Here is a 27,485-nt window from a genome sequence, read left to right on the forward strand (position 1 = left end):
ATAAAAGTATTGTGTCCATCTACAACTAATATATATATATAGACACACACACATATATATATATTAAAATATATATATATATATATAAATATATATATATTAAAAATATATATATATTAAAAAATATATATATATACACACACACACACACATATATATACATACACACACACACACACACACAAGTTGTAAGTCTGTTGGGGGAACTCTTAACAGCATTTGTTGTGATGCTGTTCTTGGGTTCTTAAGTGAGGCCCAGTTTGTCTTTGGAGGAGTATCCTAGGTGTAAACAACGGCATCTGACATTTATATGGTGGGGCATATCTTATAAAGGGTTTCCAGGCTGGAGATGGGGCTCAGTGGCAGAGAGCTTACCATGTATGTGTGGGGCTCTGGGTTTGAACCCTAGGATCTCACACAAAACAAAATGAAATAAAACATTGGTAACCTATTTAAATATGTCTTTTCCAGATAAAGCTAATTTAATAATCATTTTAGTAATCTTGTGGCTGATGTCTTGCCTGCATTTTCTCTCTGAAATCTAAAATCAGCTGGATAGTTGGCAGTGCTTGCTCACATCAGTGAGCATCCACAGGTGGAAAGCCCAGGCTAATTTCTCACAATACACCACAGATTTGTCCAGCTAAGGAAGTCTGGAGTGTAGCCAAAGAAATGTAAGTAGGCTGTACTAGTTTCCTGTTGCTGCTGTAACAACTTCCCACAAATTTGTCATCTTAAAGTTCCATAGGTTAGAAGTCGACAGATCTTAGTGGGCTAACATCAAAGGTGTGGGCAGGGCTGTTCTTTTCTGAGGAGAATCTGTTTTCTTGGCTTTTCTAGCTTCTAAAGGCTCCTATATTCCTTGGCTTGTGGTCCCTTCCTCCGTCTTAAGAAATGGAAACCTTGTATCTCTTTGACTTTCCATAGTCCTGTTTCTGACTTACCTCTCTGACTCCCTCTTTCCCATTAAGGACCCTTGTGGTTGCATCAAGCCCACCTAGATAATATAGATTAATTTTCCAGTTTTAAGATCGGCTAGTTAGCAGCCTTAATTGCGTCTGCAACATTAATTCCCCCCTGCCATGTAATTTGACATCTGCAGTCCAGGGGATTAGGACTAGGGCATCTTTGGGCCATTATTCCATCTCCTACAGCAAGGGATTTGGCTGGCATTTCCAAATATATTGGGTGTTCTGTGGAGATAGGATTGGGCTTGACCTTTGGCTTAAAATTGGGCAAGTTATTATATTGCTCCTGTTGAGGAAGGCATGGCTCAGCCAGATTCCATGTTGGAAGAAAAGTATCTGGCTCTGCTTTTTGTGTTTAGTACACCTCTTCAAACTTGCTTTTCCAGTCTGCCAGTGCTCATCACCCCCGCCTTCTCCCACTGCCTCTCAAGAGCCTCAGAATTAAATCAGAAATGAAACCATTTGTGTCATACAACTCTATGGCAATAGGAGGAAGATTTTTTTAAAAAAAATTTTAGTTGTAGATGGTTACAATACCTTTATTTTATTATGTGGTGCTGAGGATCGAACCCAGTGCTTCACATGTGCTGTAAGCAAGTGCTCTACCACTGAACTACAGCCCCAGCCCAGGAGGAGGATTTTAAGTTATCATAAAACAAAATTATCATGTTTTAAAAATACACTATAGAATATGTGGAGGAAGTAGTAAGTTTAAAAAAAAATCTCCTGTTTTGACCCTGTGTTTTATTTCTGCCTGAAAAGGAAGGGCTACTGTGTGTGTCTCTTTGGGAAATTTGCACAGCAACATGTACATATTCTTTCTAAAACCTTTTCATACCAATGGAATCACACTATAGGTAATGTTCTATGGCTTTTAATTTTTGTCTTGGGTATCTTTCCATGTTATCATGTACAGATTGTGTGCATTCTTGGGAACATCTGCAAAGCCATTGCATCTGATGAATGCCCTAGTTAGTAGAGTTATTTATCATATTTTATTTAACCCATAATTAACCAAATCCTAGGAGAAACATTTAGGGTTGTCCATTTTCTACTGCAAATCATGCTCCACCATATTTTATATACTTATGCCAATATCTTTTATAGGGAGACTTTCTAGCAGTGAAATTCAGGCAAGTGTGAGAATTTAAAATTTTGATAATTATTCCTAAATTGCCCTCTAAGATTAAGCCAAATTTATGCTCCCTCAGTAATGTCTGAGAGCTGCTATGATCCTGTATTTTTGCCATTAGAGTATCAAGCACTTATTCATTTTTCTTTGTTGTTGTTGTCAATACCAAGGATTGAACTCGGGGGCACTCAACCACTGAGCCACATCCCCAGCCCTATTTTGTATTTTATTTAGAGACAGGGTCTCACTGAGTTGCTTAGTGCCTTGGAGTTGCTGAGGCTGGCTTTGAACTCACCATCCTCCTGTCTCAGCCTCCCAAGCTGCTGGGATTACAGTTGTGCATCACCACACCCAGCACTTACTCATTTTTTTTTAATTGAGAAATGATATCTTGTTTTTAATTTCTCTTTTTAAACTCGTGAATGAAATTAAGCACATTCTCATGTTAGGGATTTGTAATTTTGACTTTAAAGCCTTATTGACAGCCTTTTCCCATTTTCCAACCTTATGGTTGAGCTCGAATATTTTCCAAGAATTTTTATCAGGCCACTATATCACGTTCTTCATAATGGGAAGCAACATTTTCCCACACTTCGGGTGCATCTGTAGAGGTAAAAAACAGCGACAATAAGCATTATGGTAGTGGCCACTGTAAAATGCTTCCACACAAAGATCCCTTGTCTTGAGTCACTTTGAGGGTCAGATTTCTTTGCATCCTTTCATAACTTTGTATTCATTTAAAATGAAGCCCCAGAATTTTATGTTGTGGTTAGGAACATGAACTTTCATGAGCTACTGAGGTAGGTTTGTGTGCCGGCTGTTCTGTGGAGAGGTGGAACTATGGAATATAAACCAGTGGATCCAAATCTGTCTTTCCTGGAATGTCATCTAGTCAGACCTGCACAGTCTCCTCACTGAGAACATGAAGACATCTTTGCCCACTGCTCACCTTCTTGCTGGCTCTACTTCTCAGAAAGAAATTTCAAAATGCAGAGACATTCTATAGAGGTTCTGGTTAGGGACCATCTGTCCTCATCCAGAGTCTGAAGTTTAATGCAGTTTCATGCAGTGTATTAAGTCATAGGGGGAATAAAAACTAATAGATTTGTTTCTTAAAAATAAACTCTTAATGACAGAAGTTAAACTTTGTTTTCCCTAGTTCAAGGACATAGGATGACATGATAAAGTACTAGTTCAATAACCTCAAAGAATTCATACTGTGGGTCTTTTTGAAACTCAAGTGTGTGTTTCACAATCACATTTGTGGAATAGAATGATGACGTATTATTCAGGAAGAGGGCGTTCTGACAAAACGTCTATCCAAGTGACCAAAAGCCTAGCTTGGATAGTCGTCATTGGGCTATTTTATGCTGCAGAGATAGAATTTCTATGTGTCATAGTGATTTACACGAAAGCTAGAATCTAGTATTAAAAGGAGTATTGATAGGTCCTACCTGATTGCATTGAGGCCTTAAAATTCACGTTCTTCTTGAGCTAACTATAATCGCACAGTCCTGATCATTAATAGTGCTGCCACATACTGTTCCCATTACCCTAGGCTGATTATAGCCAGCTCACAAATTTCCCCTTGAAAGTTTTCATTGAACGAAGCATTTAGGAGTGGGGCAAAGTAAAGCATGCTAATGTGACCGTTTTTAAAATGAAGGATGTAGTGAGCCTCATTTGGATTTTATGGCAATGGCATAACATGAAAAAAAAAATATGAATTGCTGTGATTACCCTCTTAGATCCTTTATTCAACTCACATGTGAATAAAAGTACAGGGAGACCTTCTTTTAATATCCTCTGTCATGGGGGCTAGAAAAATGGACATATAGTGCAAATTAAAAAGCAGAGAAAAATGCCCTGTATTTGAGCCAAAGGGTATCCAGTGGGATTTAGGGACTGTAACTTTCACAGAGTGTTGTCGGTGCTTCCTCACTGTGGAACTAGGAGCTGTGTTGGTTTTGCCTTTGGGCTCTTTATTTCTACAAAAACATGGGAGCCTGTTTTATCACAGGTACTTTTTCCTGAGCTTGTTAATATTTACAGCAATCTGGACATCATCGGCATGTACCAGAGCTATCCTTAAGAAAAGTGCAAAGTCTAAAATTGCCTAAGCTTTGGATGGTTTCTGAAACACCCCTAGCTCTTGGTCTGCTTGTGGTATTGCATCCTTGGTTATTTGGGAGCCAGTGGATATAATGATCCAGAAACTCCACCTTGTGAAACAATATGGGGCAAATGCGCTAGATTTGGTTCTCAAAGGCTGACCTGCTGTGTGTACGTGGTACGTGCCTGGCACATTGGAAGTGCTCAGGGAACAGGCCTTCTGTGTGGCCTGGGGAGAACATTATTTGCACAAGAGTTCTTAACGCACGATGCCTTTCCTATTATTCATGATGCAATCCCTTTTGGCCTGCAAAGAACATTAAATGCCTCTCGCTTTTAATGACTTGTAAATCAAAACTGTTCTGCGGTTTGCAATGCCACTGGTTATTTCGTTTGTGTTATCGTACCCTTCTGAAATTTCCACCAGAGAGAATCAGTTGGGAATTTCCAGGTGAGAGATGTAAATGATTAAAATGGGCACATAAAATTCAAAGAATTGAATGACCAGCTGGCATAGTATGGATGAGAACACTGTCCTGCTGGTCCAATCAAGGTTGATAGCTTTCTGAATCTCCTCTGGAGTCGGGTGAAATGGCTAGACCCTGGTTAAATGTTGAGAAAACAATTTCCTTTTTCAACTTGGGCCTATTCAAATTGATGGGGAAAGTTTTCTATTTGTTCATGTTTGGATTCCCTCTAGCAGCCGGCCCAGAGCCCTCTCCACACTGGGTGCTAAGGGCTGGGTTTTGACAGCCACTTCCTGTCCTGTTTGGCTGTTCCCTGGAGCTAGCCTCTAGCATGTCTGTTGCTTTGCTGCTCCTCTAGCTCCTGGGGTCCTTAGTGCAGTGCTCAGATAACCAGGTACATCCAAGTCCCCTGGAGGAAGGACTGGCTCAGTCTGTTCTTCAGGGACTGAGGGCAGAGGGGGAAAGGGGGTTGCTTGGCTGATGGTTTGTTTTGCAACTTGGAAAAAGTTCTAGAGAGCTATTTCACTATAGCATCAACATGGTTAATACCACTGAACTGTACACTTAAAAAATGGTTTAGGAGAGATTTACACATAAAGAGATACATTTGTCAGAATATATGGAACAGTGCACTAAGATCTATATATTGTTTGAGGTATAAATTACAGTTCTTCAGGACTGAATAAAAGGTAAAAAACCAAATGCAGGTCTGTGCCCCTGCTCCCAAGGTTTCTGTCGTCTGGCACAGGTCCTAGACCTTGCTTTTCTGTGCCGTGATGCTGATGCTGCAGTCTGGGGACCACACACTGAGTTGGCCTGATTTAGAGTTTTTCAGTGCTGCCACTGGGCATACCCTCAGTGTTTTGCTTCCCCCCACCCTCCATCCCCACCAGGCCCATAACTGCATAATTTGTGGGGAAAGCAAGGCAGTTTAGCAATTAGTGGCATTGAGTGTGGAGTCTGAAAGAATCAGTTATGTGGTACCATTGACTCTAGTGTCCTTGTGCTCACTTTCTGAGTAAAGGCATTTACCATGTGCGGAATGAGAAGAAATCCATCCCCCAGCACAAAGCACAAGTCAATAGTAAGTTAAGCTGTGGATACAGAAAGGCAGAATTCCCGGAGTGCAACACTGGTTATGATAGAAGCAAATCATAGGCAGTAGAATTCCTCTAAGTTTTAAGGCATGGGATTATTTGATTTATTACTGGTTACAATGACCACCTTATTCTGTTTTATTTTGGAGCTGGAAGTGTTTGTAAAATTGTTTGGTTTTCATTAGGATATTAGATTTAAAAAATCCCCCATCTCCCCTAACTTTGTATCACCAAGAGGTTAAGCATAGATAGATATGGCAGCGGCCTTTTGGCCCTAGGGTAAGCTCACTTGTGGGGTTTTAGGGGAGAGATGGAGTGCTCCTGCCTGGAGCACCATACGGGAACTGGTTATTCAGAGAAATGGCAAGTGGTGGAATGAAGAGAAATAAATTGAGAGAACATTAAAACTTAGGGCAACATTCTCTAAAGCACTTGCTGCCACGGTGGAAATGTTTACTTTCTGTGGTGTCTAATATGGTAGCCAATAGCCACCTGTGACTACCAATGCTTAAAATGTGGCTAGTGCCATTAAGGAACTGCTGATGGCCCCTTCCTTCACAAATGCAGTAATTAGGATTTTATTTAATTTTACAAGTGACTGTTGCATGTGACTGGTTACCACTATTGGACGGTGGAAGTCAAGAGCATAGCATGAGAAATGCTTATAGTCCTTTCTCAGTATTGGTGTTTGGGTGTGTGTGTTAGGGGGTTGGTCCCAGGACTCCATCCATGAATTCTCAAGACCCTTGCATAAAATAGTGCAGTATTTGCACATAACCTTTGCAAATCCTCCTATGTACCTTAAATCATTTCTAGGTTACTTATACAGTGCAATGTATGTAAATCATGCTTATTGTTTAGGAATAAAGACAAAAGTCTGACATATTTAGTCTAGGTATGTCCCCCCCACACTGAATTTCCATCCCAGTTGGTTGAACCCTTGTATATGAATCCAAGAATAGAAGGCCTATTGCATCCTGTTGTCAATCTAGGCAAGAGGAAATTTAGGTGAGGAGCTGGGGATGCAGGGGGTTTGTGACCCAGGTCAGATTGAGAATCCTTCAGTGTTGGGCTGAGTGGACTTCTTTTTTGGGGGGTGGACATGGTGCTGGGGTTGGAACCTAGGGTCTTGGTCATGCTAAGCATTTTTTATCACTGAGCTACATCTCCAGCCCCCACTAAAGACTTTTGATCAGAGATGAGGACGTTTGGGGAAGAATGTTCTGGTGGTGCAGACCACATGAAGTCTGAGGAGGAGGGGTCTGGGATGAACCATGACCTGGGAAGACTTGAGGTCATATACTATGTGCCTGAGGCCTTAGGTGTGATAGCAGAAGAGACCAGGATGTGCAAGTCCACTTGTGTGGCAACATGAGTAGAGATTTAAGGAAGCAGATCATGCACAGACCCAGAGGAGGAAGAACAATTACTGGCAGCTGCAAAGACCCTGAGGAGAGCATATCATCTATGTACCCAGGAATAGAAGGTGACTGGCAGGGTGAGGAGGATAAACCAGGAGAGAAGCTAGAAGTCCATAGGGAAGCATCCCATCCCATAGGGCCCATAGGCCACAGTCAGGACATTGAAGTTTCTTCTGAACAAAGGAGAGTTTTTTTAAAAAAAAAATTATTTTTTTAGTTGTAGTTTGACACAAAACCCTTATTTTATTTATTTATATGTGGTGCTGAGGACCAAACCCAGGGCCTCGCATGTGCTAGGCGAGCGCTGTACCACTGAGCCTCATCCCAGCCTCAAAGGAGGGTTTTGAGCATAGGAGTGGCCTTGGGCTGGAGTTGGTCACCTCTGCATGAGCCTCTCTGATCACCTTCTGCTTGGCCTTCATTGTGTGATCTTGTATCGTGTGTCCTTTCACTTTATTTAAATAAAGACCTCATGGAGATGATGCATACACTGTAGAACTTACTCTCGGTGCATCATTCAACGGACTTTGGTATTTTCACAGGTGTCGCCACCACAGCCAACTCTAGAGCATTCTCATGACCTCAAAAAGAAACCCTATACTCTTTAAGCTCTCTCCCCATGACCTCCATCCTCCCAGCCCTTGGTGACCATGAATCTACTTTGACTCTACAGATTTGCCCATGTTTCACATAAATGGACTTATAATGTGTGGCTCTTTGTGGCTGACCTTTTAAAGAGGGATATTTATTTATTTTTTGGTGTGTGCACTTAAATTTCCCTTATTTTTACTTAGTTTTATTCACTCATTGCTTGAAAAGTTTTATTGAATATATTATAAACCATCCTTTCTGTTGGGATCCTAGAAATGAGGGTCTGAGTCAGACAGGCTTCCTGTCATTCGGGTCATTTGGATTCGGGTAGGCCAACAACCATGGGCCACCTCTCCTCCCAACTCCTGCCTCATACTAACTGGTCACTCGGCAGTCTTTCCCCCCAGTCCTGGGTGGCCTCTCAACCCGTGGCCTTGCCTAGGCAGCACTGAATAATTGATGACTCTCCATTGAAAGGGATTTGACAGACCTGGTCCAGTTAGAGCACACTGCATAAATTATAGCTGAGGGGTGCCAGAAGGGGTGTGTCCGAAGTTCCTTGGTGGGATGGAGGCACCACCTCTGCCCCTGTGAAATGTGGTTGAACTAAGTCTTGAAGGATGAGTTGGAACTTGCCAGCGTGACCCAGGACTGGGAGGAAGGAAGAAAGGTCTGTGCGCTCCTCCAGAAGGTTGCTGGTTGAATGCAGAGACCCCATCCAAGGCATCCTTATATCCTTATTGCAATTCCTCGCTCACAGGCATCCAGGGTGGCGGAGAGGAGAGTAATTCAGTGCCTGCTCACCCTCTAGCACCCCACCCTTAGGTCTCTGTCTTCAGTCATTGCTTTTCTTTTCCTCAGAGCTCTCCAGGAAGGCTAGATCAGGGTCTTCAAGGAGTTTCTTGCTAGCTTTCCTGAACATTCTAGGGAACTGTGGATGGCTACTCATGTCCACAGTGCCTGTCACCTTTAGATCATAGCCAGTCCACTTGGGACCGTCGATGTGTGTTGCTGCTTGTGTTTGTCCTTTCCTGGTGTAGCCAGGTCTGGGGAGTGATGCTGCCTTATAATCAGGGCCTGAACTGTGTGGGGAGAGTGGCTTATTGCAGCCCCAGAGCCCTCAGTCTGGGGGAACTACTGGGGTGGCTTCATGCACCTTCCCGAGGGGTACTGCTGGAGGAGGCTGCAGCTCCACAGGGGGAGGCAGGTGTGTGGGCAGTGTCACCACAACATGCCACGGTGTACCCAGCATGAAAGTCACAGGCCTCAAGGGGACATTATTGCCTGTCTATGAACCAGCCCCTGGCTTGGCACCTTACATGCATTGTCTTGTTGTGACTTCTCAGACGTGGCCTGTGCCATCTCCACTTCATAGAGGAGACCGAACCAGCCTTATAGGTGGAAGGTGGTGGCTTCAAACACAGCTCAGAGCTTTCCATCTTGCTCACTGTCCCCTGAAGCCTGGTGTTCATCTTTTTTTTTTTTTTGTCATGACTTTTATCCCAATGCTAACAAGCTTTTGTAATCTAGACTGCTCGTGCAACACCCGGATTAGGGCCATGGGGACCTTGATCCTTGACTCCACACAGCTTGCCTCTCAGGAAGCCCTTGGCCATGTCACCAATTCAGTGCCGGCTTTGTTCTTCATGTGCCAGCCTTTTTCCCCTTGAGATAATGTTGTGAAGTACCTGACACTGCGTGTGGCACCCAGTCGGCCCTTTGCATCTCTTGGGACGATTCCCTTTCCCCAGCTGCAGGCTGATGCTAACAGAAGGTGCCTGTTGGCTTTGCCAGATCCTGCATCCTGCATGCTGGATGTCATTACAGTCCCTGGCATGCTGCAGAGCCACAAGTGCAAGTTGGTGGCCTTCCCTCCCCTCCATTTCCTTTTTTGGCCTTTTGGTTTTCTTTATGCCTTCTTGATCATTTTCCCCCTTTTGTTTAAAAAAAAAAAAAAAAAAAAAACTGGAGTCTACTTTCTAAGTAGATACATGGAAGTGAGACAGACACGCTGCTGTTTCCCATGAATGCTTCCCTCAAATGCTTTTAAAGGAACACCTGTCCATCCCCTTGGGATAATTGTTCCTGATGTTCTTGGCTGATGATAAATGCCCCCCTGTCTCCCCTCCCTAGAAGTGACTTCCTTCTACCTTCCAGGGTGTGTTTTATTTAAAATTAACCTTTCTGCAGGTCGGCCCCTTTGCTCAGGAAGAGCATCTGTCCTTCCAGTCTATGAGAGCCAAGTGTGGTAAATGTGTGTGTATGTGTGGTTAGCGCAAGAAGGCCAGCTCATCCACTGGGAGGCAGCAGAAGGATTGTGATGTCAATGGCAACCAACTGAGCATCTCCAAAAATGGCAGTGGGGACCAGCCTGCTGTGTGGGCTTGCTCACACTCGGACCTGTCAAGGATTAAGAGCCAGCCTGTCCATCGGGTTCCATTGAACCTACCTCCAAATGGCAACATAAGATCCCCTAAATAATAGTGTTGGCCTTCAGGGCACAGTGAGTCACCTGGATCGGAAGAGACTCCACACGGAGGGTGGTACATGCACAGGAGTCTTCAACAGCTGCCCTGCATCAGGGCCCAGGGGCAACTGCTGTGCAAGACCCCTTCCAAGACGCATTCACGGCATCTGTCCCCGGCATGACTTCTGACCTAAGGGTAGAATCCTTCCTCACAACTGAAAAACCCTCCACCTCGCAAGGATGGCCCATTTTGGGGGACTTAGAGGCAGGCACAACAGAAACCCTTCCAGAGGAGAAATCCCGCCTGTGCTAAGAATGAGCATGACAGTAGGTGGATGGGGACTGCCATTTTTCATTCATAGGACAAATTGTATGTTTTGTGTCCTTGAGATCACCTTCTCAAGCATGTAATAGTGAATGCCTTGCACTTGGGTACTCATGGGGTAGAGGTTTCTCGGGGCACCAGGGTGCGTGGGAAAGCCAGGTGGAACTTGCTGAGCTTTGGCAGTTTGGCACGCCGGGCCTTGCCGATGTTACTGGAATGTACACGAGGGGAACTGGGTCCTCAGACATGACTGTGCCAGTTGGTGGGGCTTCTTGGAATGTAAAATACTGCTGATGTGAAGATACACTGTAGAATTATGTAATGATTGTGAAAATTTGGTTCAACATTCAACGAATAGAAAATGACTAGAGAGGAAAGGGACCAAGTCCCTGGCCTGATGCGTTCTGTAAATGTTGTCAACAGTAGTAACTGAATATCAGTTCGCTGGTTGGTCCCTGGGCACTTGTATAACTCTTAGACACTCAAGTCCCCCTCACTTCTCTTCCAGTATTCTCTGTGCGGGTTTTATCACCTTTGTCCCCCATTTACCTGATCCTGCAGCGGCCCTTGGCCTCCATCCATGTCTGTTTCACACTAACTTTTCCTTGAACCCCTCATCTGTGGGCACACCAGCGTCTCTCAACTTAGTCCCTAGTGAATAAAAAGTGTCCTTGCCCTGGTGGCCGTACCCCCTGTGATGGTGTGTAGCTGTGGAACTGGGAGGCTGTCCGTGAGGGTGTGGCGTTCCCTGGGGGGTCCTCTGCCTTGCTGTTACTGCTGTGTGACAATCTCTCATTGGAGGATATCTGAGAAAGGTGCTGTGTCATCTCTTCTACCCTCCACCTGCCTTTCCGTGACCCAGAATACCTTAAAATTCTTTTTAAAGGGCTGGGGGTGATTGCCATGATTATTATAATATCATGAATAGCTAATAAAAATAAATAAACAAAAAATAAATAAAGGACTGGGGGTGGAGCTGAGTGGTTGAGTGTGTCTAGAATGCACAAGGCTTTGGGTTTAATTCCTAGCACTACCGAAAAATTTTAACCTGCTAGGTTTCTCCGTTTTCCTCTAGGGATAATACCCAGAAATGTTGGGTCTTGTCCAGTGCCAGGGTTCTTTAGTGTAGCTCAAGTCACGCCAGCTCCTCCTTACCAAGGTAACTGTGTCGTGGTGGTGGGGGAAGTTGCCAGGCTTTACAGTGGATCAAACTGCAGTGTGTTCGCTGCTGGAAGAGAATTTGTTGTCCATTCTTACTGTATTATCTGTCCTTGGCACGAGGTATTCAGGACAGTTGCAGATCACTTGAAATCAAAGGATTGTTTTTCTGAAAATATTGTCTATTTAAGAATATCTATTCAGGCTGAGTGCAGTGGTACATGCTTTTGTTATCCCAGTGGCTTGGGAGTCTGAGGCAGGAGGATTGAGAGTTCAAAGTTAGCCTCAACAGCAAGGTGCTAAGCAACTTCGTGTAAACCGTGTCTTAAATAAAATGCAAAATAGGGCTGGGGATGTGGCTCAGTGGTTGAGGACCCCTGAGTTCAATCCCTAGTGACACCCCCCACACACACCAAATGAATACTTATTCAGGATGCTTATTTCCTTGGGTAAAAATGACTTTAGGAGCTCATCTTAGTCCTTTACCCCTGCATGTCTGTGATTTAAGGGCTCCGGCATGCATGAGCTCCCCATTATAAGGCATAAGGTACCTTTGTAAGGGTAATGCCATCACATAGGCCTCTACCATGATGTCTCTCAAGTCTAATCTAGGAGGATTCAGTCCTTTAAGATGTTAGGTCGTTGGGATGTACAGATACAGCAGGGAGTCAATTCATCAAACCGCCGTTGGCCCTAGCTCTCTATGGACCAGGACTGGGGAGAAGGCAAGGTCACTGAGGGAGGAAGAGCAGGTGGAGTAGAAAGGGGTGACATGATGAGGCTCTAGGAAGTGAGGAGTCCATGTGAGGGTGTGGGGCGGAGTGAGGCCTGCCACTGGGAAGTAAGTACATTCTGCATGTGAGCATCTGCTTGGTGGCTTTTCCTGGAACTGACCTAAATTGTAATTAAGTTACATACATGTATCCAATAAAAAGATTGGATTCCTTCTTGCTTGAAATTTGCATTTGTATTGAAGAATTGAGATTTTTGTTAAAAATAAACATTGAAAGCAATGTTAAATGTTTCTCCTTCACCCATGTCCTGAGTGAGAAGACTGTTGGGCCCGTACAACCTAATACAAGTCAGTTTTCCCTTCTGGCTCTGTTCTGGGTTGTCTCCTCTGTTCATGCCCTGTCTCCTCCCCTCCTACTGGATGAGACGAGCAGGTCAGTGGTAAAGGGCGGGTGTAGGCTTGCCTCTGTTCTCACCCTGTATCTTACATGGTCTCACCATTGATCCTTAAGAGGCCTGAGGTCAGCTGAGGAGCAGAGACCTTTCTGCAAGTCTAAGGAGAGTAAGGAGAGCTCTGGGCACACTCTTCAGAAAAATGCCCAGATGCATAAGTTTTCGTAAGATGTAAGATGGTGGTAGGTATCTTAAGGACTGTCCATGGGGCCTTTGCTGTCAAAAGCCTTTGCTTGGAGCCTTGCTGGGCCACCAGGGAATGCCCTAAATTAGCCCCTAACCTCCCCATGAAACCTTTTCCTCTCCATCAGTTTTCACTTGCTTTGCCCCCTATTTGCTAACAGGCATGAGTCACTTGATATTTGTAGCACTACATACCCCGAGGTGCTCGTGTGGTAAGAAATATTGAGTCATAATTTTTGTTTTTATTAAAAATCTCATTTTTCCAAAGCCTGCTTCTCATTAAAACAAATTTTAATTTCATTTCATCTTTAAGTCTATGTACATTTTTGCGTCTGGACCGGCTCATCTGTAAAGATCTCTGGGGGAGTAGGAATCTGAGCTTGCCTCTTGCTAAGTTGTAGAAATTGGATTAGCATTGTGAAACCATTTCGGATGCCCATTTTTCTTCCGGGATGGAGAGACACCATTCTGCCACCTTCAGTCACTTCCAGTCTGATGTTATTGCTTTGTAGGTGAAGAGCCATAGATTTGGAGAACGTGGGCATGCAAGTGTACCCAGGAGAGACGTGGGATGTCATGAGGGAGGGAGGGCCTGGATGTGGGTGAGCACGTGGACCTGACACAAAAGTAACACTTGGAGTGACAGATATTCATATCTTTGGATTCCACATCAGAATAGAAGAATCAGCAGATCCTTGACCAAAAAAAAGTACCTTTGAAAACCTCTATCAGAGCCTGAGTCTTCGGATCCCCTGTACTGCCTCCTAGTGGTGAGCAGTTTGTGGGCTCTAACAGGTGTCTGTCTTCATGGCCAGTCAGCCTGCTGGGTTCTCCCCACTTTCCTCTCAACACCGACGTGGACCCACATGGAGGCTGCTCTGCCCTTCCTGCAGATGGACTGAGCTTTGGTGTGGCTGGAACAATGTGTCCTCCCATGGGCTTTCCTCCCTTGGCAGGACATCAGGGCCTCCAGGAGCTGTGGACACCAGTTACTCTGGGTGAGTCAGCTCTGGCCCTGTGCACCAGCCTTAATATCTGCTGAAGCCAGTCTTTGAGAAGAACATTCCAAAAGAGGGTGGGGGCGGGGGAGAGACACGTGAAGTTGATTTCAAGTAGGAACCTGAGAAGTGTGTTCTCATGAGTGAGTGCACTTTGGTTTCATGTGGCAAGATCTTAAATGGGGCTAAGCTGGGTTTAATTTTTGAGACCGGTAAATGGCAGAGCATGGTCCTCTGTGAACATGTCACACCAAGTGTGGCTGTGAATGGGAAGGATGAAGATCTCCCTGTGCACTGGCTTGTGGGCAAATGGAAATCCAGTCTTCAGAAGAAAGAATGGTTGGTTTGCTTCACAAACCTCACTTGAGCTATTGATTTATTTAGTTTGCAGTCTTTTTTTGTGAGAGCAACTAATTTCAAGCAGGAATAATTGCACTAGAAACATACTTACCTATCTTGTTGAGATGGTAAGGATTTCACAGCCCAACTTTGCCCCTGATGGTTTGGTTTGATTTTTTTTTTTGTTATTCTTTTGTCCCCCAAAGCAGAATGCTAGGCACTGCCCTGTCCTTCCCCTACTGGCCCTGGGATGAGGGGATTGATGACTCAGGTCACCACCATCCCTCTTTGGAGTATTGGTAAGAGACAGCAGCGTGTGTGTGTGTTAGGCTGGACAATTGCAAACATCTCAGTCATTGAAAGCTTCATTAGATGTAAGATATTCCATCAAGGGAGGTTAATGTCACCTTTGCCACTGCGAAACATGTTTGATTTGAAACACGTTTGATTGAAACGTCTGATTCCAGTGGTGTCGGTTTGGAAATGCCAAGCTCATGGTGAACCGAATCCAGAGCAGGGAGAGTCGGGTGGGCAGACAAATCCTGGCCTTGGCCATTCAGGCACACAGCCACATTGGCCTTGGTGTAGTGATAACCACTGAACCACAGAAGAAGGGAGTAGCAATGAGAAGCTGGCAGGGAGGCAGGGAGGCAGGGCAGCCTCTGGGCCCCCAACTGTGATGCTGGGTTCCTGATTGCTCTTCTCCCAACTTCCCTATGTAGAGTTAGGGCAGCCCCTGTTTCCAACTTCCCCTCAGGCATTCTTTTCTAGGACAGGTTCCTCAGGTGTTTCGGCATATTCTAGCAAAGCAGACTGCCAGCAATGTCCTGTAGCACCCATTCTGAGCAGGCTGGAGAACCAGACGCATAATGGAGGTGAACTCCCACTTGAACCCTGCGGGTTTCATTGAGGCCTTCCCAACCATCTTCCCAGAACTGAGGTTATTTTCGAGGTGATTAAGGATAATTTGAAGTTTGTCTGTTACATTGAAATTTTAAAAATGCCTACCCCAGGCTGGAAGGAGCACCATGATTCCCTCCTTTTGGAGTGTTGGTCAGGGACAGCCAGCATGTGTGTGTTAGGCTGGGCAGTTTCAAGCTCCTTGATCATCAAGGTAGTCTGTGTCTATTAGACATCTCTTTAGATATGGGATGTTCTAAGGAGGTTAATAAGTCATTGGTTTTTGCATGAACTTTAGACAAGTCTGTAACATTTTATATTTAATACCTTTGACCTCCTGCATTTATGTTTGACCTATCATTCATAACTGGAAACAAATCTATAATGTTCTGTGGAGTACTTTTGCTTACAGATAAGCAAGTACCATAACATAGGAAAATATGGAGCAGTGGAATGGGGTCACTTCTAGCAGAGTTCCAGGACAGCTTTACCCTCATGGCCAGAGTTCTTGATACTTGGGTATTGGATGATTTTTATATTCAGTAAATCCCTCTTGCACATTTTGTTGATTAACTTGCCAATTTTCTATGTCACTTGGAATTTGAGTCCAGCAATTGGATGCATAAATTTGCATTGAGGAAAATGGAGTATACATCCAATATGAATCCCCATAGTTTCAAGGTTTTTTTCTGAAATTTTCTTTCTCTTCTCAAATTAATGCCAATTCTGAGATTTGCATTTGCCCTAGTTATCCTGATTTGAGTCAAAATAACCTGAGCAAATTTTTCCATAGATATGGTAATTTTAGTCCCAGGAGAATCCAGTACTTATTTGTAAACAGAAAAATTTGCCTCTTATATAAAGTGTCATGGGTCATACAAGTTAATAGTTTTTGGCACTAGGCAAGATTAGGGGGCTCATGCCCATATTCTATGGTTAGTTTCTTGAAGAGCAGGAATCAGGGGGCTTTTTTTTTTTAATTGGGAACCATCGTTAGTTCATGAGGGTCATTCACAGGGATGACAAAGGGGAGATGAGAGGCAATGTGCCAAGGCATGGGGCCTGAAGTGAAGGTCTCTTTTTATGCCCATGGCCAGTAGGCCTGGTGTATAGAGAACTTCTTCCTGAGCCTGGGCTCATTTTGTGATTAAGCATGAGTTCATATGCTATATTTCTAACTTCTAACAGACCAGCTGGTGATTTTTAATGATGCTTTCATTTTAGCCAAACTCAGGCCCTGAATTGGTTTTGTCCGAAGATGAAAAAACTGACAATGAAGATAAGGAAGAGACAGAGTTGGGCGTCATGGAGGATCATCGCAGTATAATTCTTCACCTCATTTCACAGCTTAAACTTGGAATGGATTTGACCAAGGTAGGTTGGCTGACCACGCTGGATTTGGAAACCATTGTCTGGGTTCTGCCCTGGTCCTTCTGGTCATTTATCCATTCTTTTCACTGTGGTGAGTTGGGGAAAAGACCAGCACTGATTTCCAAGTGATAAATGATTCAAATTAATTGGAAAATATATATGTATGTATATAATATTACATATCATGTGTTATATACGTGTACTATATATATTACCTGTATTGAATATATTACATAACACAAGTATTATATAACACATAACACATGGGGTCTCACTGTGCTGCTGAGGCTGGGCTCAAAGCCCTGGGCTCAGGCGTTCCTCCTGCTTCAGCCTCTAGAGTCCTGGGGCTATAGGTGTGTGCCACTGTACCTGGCCAGAAAGGTTGTTCTTGCATGAACATCCACCTTTAGAGTGGAGAGCATTGCATTTGGCTTCCTGGAGGATCTGCTTGCACAAGGCAGGGAGTATTAGAAAAAGCATATGAGAGGATAAGGAACACCAAGGTGACGTTTCCCCACTGTATTCTAGAGATCAAGTGACCTGAAGAGCTGGCTATGGCCAGGGACATGGAAATCAAGGCCTCTATGCACGCCCCCACCTCACGGCCTGCTGCTGTCATTAGCCATTGTAGTCCCCAAGGACAGCCTTGTGGGTGACCCAGATCTCATTGTCCACACATGAAGAAATGAACCTGCCAGTGAGTAGGTTCCTGGTGCCGAGTGCATGCAGGATTCTTCTTCATCTGGAGAACCTAGCATCCTAAATGTTGGTGACAGGTTGAGGGTCCCATAAGCTTCCTCCTTCACCTCGGGGCCATAGCCATTCTGAAGGTATTATGGTTTGAATATGAGGTGTCCCCCCAGAAAGCTCATGTTAGATAATGAAGGAAGGTTCAGAGGTGAGATGATTAGATTATGAGAACTGTAACCTCCTCAGTGGATTAATCCATTTGATGGATTAGCAATTTGAAGGGATAACTAGGTGGTAACTGTAGGCAGGTAAGGCACTGGGGAAGGTCATTGGGATTGTGCCCTTGGGGATTATATTTCGTCCCTGGCTTTTCTATCTCTGCTTTATGGTGGCTGCCATAAGCTGAAACACTTTTCTCTGCCACATCCTTCTGCCATGATATTCTGATTCACGTCAGGCCCAGAGCAATGGAGTCCCCCCATCGTGGGATGAAACTGTGAGCCCTAAATAAAGTTTTCCTCCTCTAAGTTGTTCTCGTCAGGTATTGGTCATGATGGCAAAAAGCCAACACAGGTAGCAAGCAGGAAAGGCAACCTTGCACGTGGCTGGCTGGTCCTGTGTCATCTGGGGTACTGAGAGGTGGTGGGGAGAGCCTGGGTCTTGCAGTTTGGCCTGTCATGATGACTGCCTACAAGAGAGGTGTGAGAACTGGAGGTGGTATGCAGGGGACCCGGCATGGAGCTGGTCTCCTGGAGAGCGTGTCCTCATTCTTATCATTACAAAACATTACAGCAAGGCCACATGTGGTGTAGAGAGCAGCACCCAGGAAACAGGCAGACGTGACCTGCTGAGGAGGGTAGGCTGGGGATGGAAGCTCTGGGTTCTGAAGGCCAGCCAGAAAAATGAAGGTGTACCCGATGTGGTCAGCGCCACTGAAGGGCCTTGGCTTGTCTGGCTGTGGTGAAGGGCCTGAATTTCACAAGTTCACTTCAGAATGGGCTGGAAGCCAGAGATTAGAGGGGGAAGCCCCAGGGGTATAATTCTTTGAAGAGGAAGATGACAGAACATGGTGACTGACCACTTAAAAATAGGAGAGAGGCAGAGGAGACAGGAGCCTCAAAGATGACAGAGAAACCTTTCTTTGAAATGTTTTTGTAGGTGTGGATGTGAGTGTGCCTGACATCCTGGGAGACTGCGCCACTTTAAATAAAACAGTGGGCCCACGCTGAGGATGCCAGACAGGAAGTTCCCTCTTTGCCCTTCTCCTCCCTCTGCGTGGCTGTTCCCCGTCTTTGTACCAAGCCAGGAAGACCTACTTTCTGTCCTGCCTCCTGTAATTTCAGTCTTCCAGCTGTACAATGGTCACCACTTTCCTACTAGAAAATTCTTGGCTGTCTTTAAAAAAAAAAAAAAAAAAAAAAAAGCTGCCTGGTTTTTAGTTTTTATTGTGGATGGTGTAGACAGATGGAACTTGAGTTAAGGTCTGATGGCAGCAATAACAGACACAAAATGCAAGCTAAAAGCTAAAATCGGTGTGTCCACACCATGGGTCATGACCATTAGTTGCTTGTAAAAACCAATTGAGTGGGGCAGATGATGATTTTTCTAAAACATGACATGCATTAGAAAATGAGTGCACTGCTCCTGAGACTTTTAGTTCTACTGATACACATGTGCTGGGTCACAACGAAAAACATGGTCTCATTGTGGATAGTATTAAAACTTTGCAAAACTTGGCCAGAATCTTGGAGGACAGAGGAGAGGGGCTAAGAGCAAAATAATTTAGGTCAGATATGGATGGATGATAAAATGCTAAGGGGACTGTAATGTCGGGCTGAGAAGCTTTACATTATGGCTCTCCTGTTTTAAAATGAAGAAATGATTCAAACTGTGCATTTTATATTTATTTCATTAGGCTATGATTGCTTTGCATTTGTGGAGCAGTGGCCCTACTCCTAAAAGAGCAAACGTTGCATTTCTTCAAAACTTGGTTGAGTGCCTGAAAGAAAAACTTTCCAGTCTGTGGGTTTTTTTTAGCCTAGCTGGCTTTGCTGGGAAGAAGCTGTTCTCCAAAAATCAGGGGGAAATGTGACAAGCTGAAATACCTAGGAGAGCAAGAGGCGGCCTTGCTGTGGTCCCATGGGATTTCTTGCTTGTGTTGCTTTGCATCATAAAGAGGTTGAGAACATTATCCCCACCATCTCTTTTCTTCTTGGCTCTTACCATGTCATTAAGCTAAGCTTGTGCTAAATGAGCAATGGAAGGACTTAGCCGGAATGGAGTGCCTCATGATGGGCACCCACCCTGGAGATGGAACAGTCTTTGGTTCCAGACAAAGCTCTAGTCTCTCTCCATAAAGCAAGAATACTTGTTGACACATTAACAAAATCAAGATCAGCCTGGGCACACATGGCTGCATCCGCCTTAGTTAACCACGGTCACTGAACAGAACAGTTTTATGGGCAAGTGACCTGTGGGCGACTCACAGAACCCCATGCTCAGAAGAGCACCATGCTTGATTTAAGCTCTGCTGTCACTCCTTGAAATTCTTTGATTTTTGCATAAGGGGGCTCCCATGTTAAGTTTTCACTGGGCCCCACAAAGTTCTGAGTGGGTCCTAAGCAGGTGGATGTGGGAGGAAAGGTGTTCATTTAGGTGTGCATTTAGGTTGCGTCTGAGGGATGACCCATATGAACAGGAGGAAGGGTGTTTCCGGAGGAGGGAACCACATGGGAAAGGCAAAGCCAGTCTCTGCTGCTGAGTGGTATGGTTGATGTGGAGAGATGAGCAGGGTCGGAGCCTGCCGAGCCATGTGGAAAGGAAGCGCATGTGATCCTAAGGCAGTGGGAAGCCGTGAGAGGGTTTGAGCAGGTGAGAAACATGTTCACTCTCGGGTAACAGTGTTGAGCTTGGGGCATGGGATTGTTTTCATTTTCAGGAAGAGATACGAAAAGCAGCACTTAGCAATAAGAATATCTACTCATCTGACATGTGTTTATTGAGCACTGTCAATGCTAGGTATGTTCTGGATGCTGGATGTGCTACAAAGCACTCAAAACTCCTGCCTTGATGGAGCTTGTGCAGTGATGGAGGGAGATGGACAAGAAACAAGAGGGAGAGTGAAGGGCAAGCAAAGGGAGATAGGAAGTGGGTAGACAGACCAGTGACAGGTGAGGAGACTGGGATGGGGCATGCGCTCTCAGATACACTGGTCAGAGCAGGATTCTCTCACGAAACGTTGAGTTCAGACCAGACTAAAACGAGGGAGTCAACCATATGAGTGGAGGGAACGGTAGGCAAAAGAGGCCCAAGATAGTCCTCCCTGCATTTGAGGATGAGCAGGGAGGCCAGAGTCGGAGAGAACTGGGTAGGGTGGTCTGGAGGCCTGGTTGATGAGACAAGGGGGACTGCTTGGATCATAGGGACTTGGGGATATTTTAAGAATCGGTGGTGTTCTGAGTGATGCGGTTGGCCACTGGAGGGTTTTGAGCAAAGGAATATGTGGCCTTTTTTGTATTTTTAAAGGATCCTTTAGATTCTGATGTGGAAATTGGACTGAGATCGGGGACTTGGGTGGGTCCAGCAGGAGCAAGGGAGATGGTGGCAGAAGCAGATCCTGGATAGTCTTGGAAGATAGCGCCAGCTGGATTTGCATATGAGCCTGAGGAGCAGCACAAGAGAAAGAGGACCAAAAGGTGACTCTAAGGTTTTCGCCTGAGCAAGTAAGAAAATAATAGTTACTGTTTGTTTTAATTATCTATCACTAGTAACTAACCACCCCAAGACTTAGAGGCCTAAAACAATAACCATTTTATTGGTTCATGGTTGTTCAACCTAGGAAGAGCTCAGCAAGGTGGTTCTTCTGGTGGATTTGCTGTTGGTTACTCATGTGCCTGTCATCAGTTGGTGGGTTGATTGTGAGCTGGACTTAGCTGGCAGAGCCTGGCCCCTCTCTCCATGAAGTTTTCTTTCTTTCTTTTTTGGTGGTGCTGGGAATTGAACCTAGAGCCCCACCATGCTGAATATGTGCCCCTCCACTTAGCCACATCCCTAGCCCCTACCATGAAGTCTTGAGACCTCTCTTTCTCCCTGGATTCTTTACACACAGTTTCTCCAGTTGGTAGCCAGACGTCTTGCATGGTGGATCCAGGCTTGCAAGAGAGTAAAAGTGGACACTGATGAGCCTTATTAAGACATAGGCCACAAATTGGCATAAGATCACTTCTGCTCTGTCGAGTAAAGTAAGTCACGTATTCTGATTGAAGATTACTGTGTAGGAGTTTGGATTCCAGGAGGTGGGGTTCATGGAAGGCCATCAATGTAACAAGTTTCCTCTCCATGTTACCGAGCAGAAGACTATGGGAAGAGCAGGTTGGGGTTGTTGGGGGCTATCACACATGCGATCTTGGATCCATTAGCTTTGACATACCCATTCACTGGAAATTCAAGTCAAGAGGATATGTGAGCAGCTGGGTATACAAGTCACAGTTCATGACAAAGTGCCTGTATAGGATGGCGTTCAAATCCCTGTGTCTGGTGAATTCTTCTAGAGGAGGGAGACCTAGAGGGAAGTTCCAGTCCAGAGCCCTGGGATCCTTCAACATGTACGGGGGTGGGTGGGGGGAGGAGGAGGAGGAGGCAGCAGCAAAGGCTATTAAGAGGGTTCAGTTGGTGAAGTAGGGCAGAAACCACAGGAGCATGATGTCCTGGAAGCTGCATGACATGTTTCTTGGGCATAAGAGTGATCAACTGTGGCGAATTGCTGCTTGTGAGTTTTAAAGAATGGGACCTGTGAATGACCCTTGTACTTAGTTTTGACTAGAGTGGGCTTGAGGGAGAATGGGGGAAAAGGAGTACAGGGACCAAGCAGAGGCAGTTTACATTCCAGCTTCCTATTCAGCTATTGTAAGTTATAAAACCCTCAGTTTCCTCATCTGTAAAATGGCCTAGTTGTACCTACATAGGTTTCTGGGAAGCTTATACAAGATAATGTACAATGTGAGTACTGTGCCGTGGTGTGAAATCTGTTTCAGTCTAAAACATTTCACAGTTTTTAAAATTTGTTGTATACAATGATTTCTTCTTCTCCTCTGAGCAGTTACCTTAATTGATTATCTATGGAAGCATCAGAACTAGGCCTGGACTGGTTCTGGTCACTGGGTGGCCATGTTTTCAACGTTGTCACTGAGATATTATGTGACAAGTTTGTGTCTAATCTCGGTTCGCTTTATCTCCCTGGTTTCCTAATGATGTTTCTGATCCATGATTATAATAACAGCACAGAGTGAGAATTTCCTATGTGCTAGGAAGGTGCTGGATACTCAGGAAAAACCTCGGAGGATGGTATCCCGATCTCCTCTGTTCCTTAGCTGGGATTGCATCTTGGAGAGACGAACTTGCCAAGGACACCCACTCATAGCTGCCAAGGAATGAAGCTTTTCCTCTTGTGGGCTGGAGAGCAGGATTCGGAAGAAATAAATGGATAATTTTTAACAGAGCTCTCTCTCTATGGCAGATATCTTCTTGGGGAAGTAAAATTTTATTTCAAACCCTTCACATTCAAAAAATTTAACAAATGCCTTTTATGATATTCCAGATGGGTGTAAAGGGCACATTAAGGAAACCCTGGGGACAGGTTGGCTAAATAAAAAAGCAACAAACCCAAACCACAACTTCTGGCAGGCTGAATTATCTACCTTCTATTTTGTAAGGTTGGATTTTTGTGCACTTTCCTGGTTTTCTGAAAGTGTTACATAAATGAACCTCAGTGGGTGGTCTTGGTCTCTTTGCTTGCTAGTTTGCACTGGGTGTTTGCCAGCCTGTAGAAGACTCCCAAGGTGGTTAAGTGATGGTTCTTTGAAGAAAATTACACCTGCTCTCTGTGGTCCTTCTCAGGGGCCTGATATGCTCTTTCTTGAAGGGAGGGAACTTGTACTCTTTTGCCTTCCCAGCGGCAGGTCGGGTGGGGTGGGTGAGTAAGCATTTATTTCAGATTGCTAAGAGTCTGAGAGCCCAGACTGAAGTGTAGTAGTTACTTCTAGATTGATGCAACTTTAAATGTAATTATTGCTGGATTCCCTAGTGCAGGTTGCCTTCTCTCCCCCCCTCTCCAAAGTAGTTCATTGTCTTCATTATGTTAATGGGAGAGAAGGCAGTCCTTATTGATGGCTCGATAAATCTGCGGCAGCGCTTTAGGCCATTTGGATGCCATGAGTCTGAACAGCTGGGCCATCACTCACCCTCTGTCGGAGGCAGACAGCCCAATTAGTACTCGGCGCTGCTCTGCTCTGTATCCCCAGTGTCCACCACCCAAAAAGATGAGGGAAAGAAACAACCAGATGATTAAATGACTTGTTTGCAGATGCATCCAAGAAAAAGATGAGGGGTGGGGTCCCAAGAGATTTTATGAGGGAAAGAAATCAGGCCAGACTGGGAAACACATTTTAATGAGAAGGATGACATCTTGTCCTAAGTGTTTGTGTGCCGCTTCTTGAAGTCAATCTGGTATTCCTGCCCAAACACTAGTGACACATGCCGCCAAGAGAAGAGAAAGGGTAGTCATCGCACCCCGACCCCATTCTGCCACAGCTCTCCCGGTAGGCTGCTCTTTCTTCAGCTCTGGCAAAGCCAGACCTACTGGGTCTGCTCCATTGAGCCCACTCTGAAACCTGCAGTCCCGGGAGGGTTGTTTCATTTTCTGATCTACAGTAAAGGTGTAAGAATCGAACAGTGGATTCCTGCTTAGTCTAAGTCTACACATTCATCATTTTGCACTCTGTGCGTCTTCTGCCTTCTGCTCTGCCAACCTCCCCTCCCCCACCTCTTTCCATTTCTCTCTAGTGTTCCATCTCTCTCCCCCTCCCTATCCCTCACATGCCATGCGTGTAGGTGTATGCTTATTCTGTAGTGAACCCTTTTAGAGGACGCTGCAGATATTGTGATGGTTCCTCCCTAACCTTTCAAGTGAGTGTCTGCTGAGAGCAAAGACATTACTCATATGAAATATATCCATTCATCATGTGTGGGATGCTCAGCCTCGACACAGTACTATTGCACATACAGCCTGTGGTAAAAATTCTCCTGAACTGCCCCAGTAATTGCCTCTTTGGAACTATGTTTTTAAAAATCCAGGATCCAATCCAAATTATGACAGTTGGGTATCATGTCTCTTTGGTTTTCTTTAATCTAGAAAACTGCTCCGCCTTTTTTCTTCTTTCATAGCAGGGACGTTTCTGATGAGTCCAGCTCACTGTTTTGCAGAATGTTTCTCACTGTGGATTTGCATAGTCACACAGTTGGGCAGTCTATGCTATGCAGATGCTGTGTAGCAAGGACTTTTTTGACTGTCTCATGAAGATATGACAGGGTGTTGTAGACTAGGCTACAGGATTCCTTCTGGAAACTTTTGAAGGTCATTACCTGAAGCTGTCACTTCTTTGGTCTCCAAGTTGTCTCACAGGATCTGATTTGGTGTGGGGCAAACCAGGTTTGAGCCCACTCAATTCACAAGTCACTCAGCACATTTTATTTATTTTTTTGGTGTGTGAGTGGTGCTAGGGACTGAACTTGGGGCTTTTTGCATGCTAGGCATTATAATAGGTAAGTGCTTTACCACTGAGCTACACCCCCAACCCTGAGCAAACATTTGTAATGCCTTAGTNGGGGAGGGGCTGATAGGAGGCTGGAGGGCCAGTTGGGTAGCAACAGGGAGGAGGTGCACTGTTGTGTCCTTTCTTCACCACCAGTGGTCTCCCCGTCATCTGTAATGTTTGATAGGATTCAGGATGGTGGGTTTCTTGCTGTGCTGGGGAGGGTAGAATGTTCTAGAAATGGGGGCTTTTGTCCCTCTGTCTCTGTGCTACCTCCTTCCCCTGCTTTATAATCAGTGACAGCGGATGCGTGGCCAGGCTTTTAAGTCCAGTGAAACTCCATCTCCTTTGAAGGAAAGAGCACGTGGACACGAGGCAGAAGCACAGTCATGGTGTGTCCATGGGTGGCCTGTGGCCTAGGCCCAGTGTCTTCTGACCCTTCTTCCCAGCCTCTGTCCCTCATCTGTGACACCAGGGCATGGAACTACATAAGCTCCAAGGTCCCTTTTGATTGTGACGTTCAATAATTTGTGATTTTTGGTGGAATTCTTTCGTGTTTTTAATTCTTAAGCTTCCGAGTTCAGATGCACTGCCTAAATTAAGAGAAATGCCTTAAGTCATGCCCTTTTCAGAAAGCACATAATTAGAGAGTAAATATTGTAGCAGGCCTGGTTCTTTTATTATCGTTTCAATCTTGGATGCTAACATGAGAATACTTGCCCCGGAGATGGAATGTTGCTGGAGAAGACTGGTTTCCTGCCTTAGGGGGGCAGGGTGGGCAATGTCAGCCAGGTCCCCAGAGCTGCTTTTCCGATATGAGATCCCAGAGCTGGTTGGTGCCTGTGTGGTTCTGCCTGTCCCTCCCCAGCTGTCTCGAGGGCCTTGCAAGTGAGAAAGAAGGGAATAGGGCCAGCTGGGGATGGTAGGCAGGACAGTGGTTTCCCTTTTTCTTTATGATCAATTTGCCCTCACTGGGGCTTTCCAGTTACTTAAATCCACAATCTGTGCTACATCCAGGTGGAGTTAGAGGGGAGTCCTTGAGTGAGGTGGGGGAGGGAGAGGGAAGGGTGGTGAGGACCCAGGGAAACCTCTTTGGAAGTGCGGCCCCTCAGCGCACAGTGACGGCCCTGAATGATGACTTGTCCCCACAAAAACAATAGCCAGTAGCAAAGGTGGCATCTGCTCCACACTTTTCGTGGCCCACTGAAATCCTCAGGCAGCTGGAGTTTTGATTATTGTCAAGTTGTGGCTAAAAGAAAATTAGAAAATCTCCATTGATTTGCACAGTTACATTTTAATTAACGTTTCTTCTTCCTGTATATTAAAGCAAAGCAGAAAGACACTAAAGAGATATTTAAAGCACTTAATCATCTAGAGACGCGTTAACATTTGGAATCTTTATGGATTTACATGGATTGTGTTACATGTTCAATTTTATATCTTGCTGCCTTTCACTTGGCACATGCGCGAAGACAGAGTCTTTAAATGAACGATAAATAGCATTTTAGGGTGTCTACCAAGCCTTGCTTCTCTCGTGGGCTGAGCTTTTGCTAGTCCCTATGAAATCGCTGTGCTTTGCAGGTCTCATGTCTACCTGTCTGTGTCTCTGAACAGTTTCTCTCTAGACATTTCTTCCTTCCCTTGTTTCCACATCATTTGTAAGGAAGGTCTTCAGAAAGCTGACAGGAGTCAGGGTTACAGATCTGTAAGCCTGTGTGCTATTTACAATCAGTTGTTGTACATCCAAGTGTTCATGGGGCGTAAGGACTACATAAAGGAAGGACACAGTTGATCAGGTTAGGAAGGAGTGTGAACTGGCTGTGTGACATTGGTCAACTCTCTTGAACCTGGTGGGGCCCCTCTGCCTTTAACATGGAGAGGGGAAATGTGCAGGGGAGAGCCAGCTGGTCTGAGCTGGTGCCAGCTTCACTATCCTGTGCGTTCTTGTTAGAAGAGCAAGATGAGATGGTTCAGGTTAAAGAAGTTAGATGTGTGAGTTTCTTTTTTCTTTTTTTTCTTTTTTTTTTTTTTTTTAGTAATGGAGATGTAACCCAGGGCCTGCACATGCTAGGCAAGCACTCTATCACTGAGCTGCATCCCCAGCCCAAGTTAGATGTGTTTTGCAGTTAAGTGGGTGGAATACTAACACCCAACAACCAGGTTACATTACAACTCTGGAGCACGAGAAATAGACTGTCTCCTTTCCCTGATAGTAATGAGTTACCAGTTTCCCAGGTTCAGAATGCCTTTTGTTTATTTTATGGATGTATATATTTATTGTAGTGTACTGGGTCTTGAACCTAGGGGTGCTGCACCCCCAACCCTATTTTATTTTGAGATAGGATCTCACTAAATTGCCCAAGCTGGCCTCAAACTTGGGATCCTCCTACCTCTGGCCCCCAAGCAGCTGGGATTATAGGCGTGCACCACTGCACCCAACTCCTTCATTTGTTTTAAATGGATTTTAGGCTTTTGGGGTTGTGGAGCTCTAT

The 27,485-nt window shown here is 44.9% G+C and overlaps 1 protein-coding gene across 1 annotated transcript in view; it reads left to right on the plus strand.

The window, feature by feature from the left end:
• The window catches only part of Osbpl10 (oxysterol binding protein like 10), a 172,981-nt gene that overhangs the window by 122,553 nt on the left and 22,943 nt on the right, over positions 1-27,485 (plus strand). Inside the window, exon 7 of the mRNA XM_048795377.1 lies at positions 16,568-16,717. Coding sequence (XP_048651334.1) covers positions 16,568-16,717 — 150 coding nt within the window. The remainder of the gene's footprint in view (positions 1-16,567; positions 16,718-27,485) is intronic.

Source organism: Marmota marmota, unplaced genomic scaffold, assembly GCF_001458135.2.
Source record: "Marmota marmota marmota unplaced genomic scaffold, marMar, whole genome shotgun sequence".
In the NCBI taxonomy this organism is placed as follows: Eukaryota; Metazoa; Chordata; class Mammalia; order Rodentia; family Sciuridae; genus Marmota; species Marmota marmota.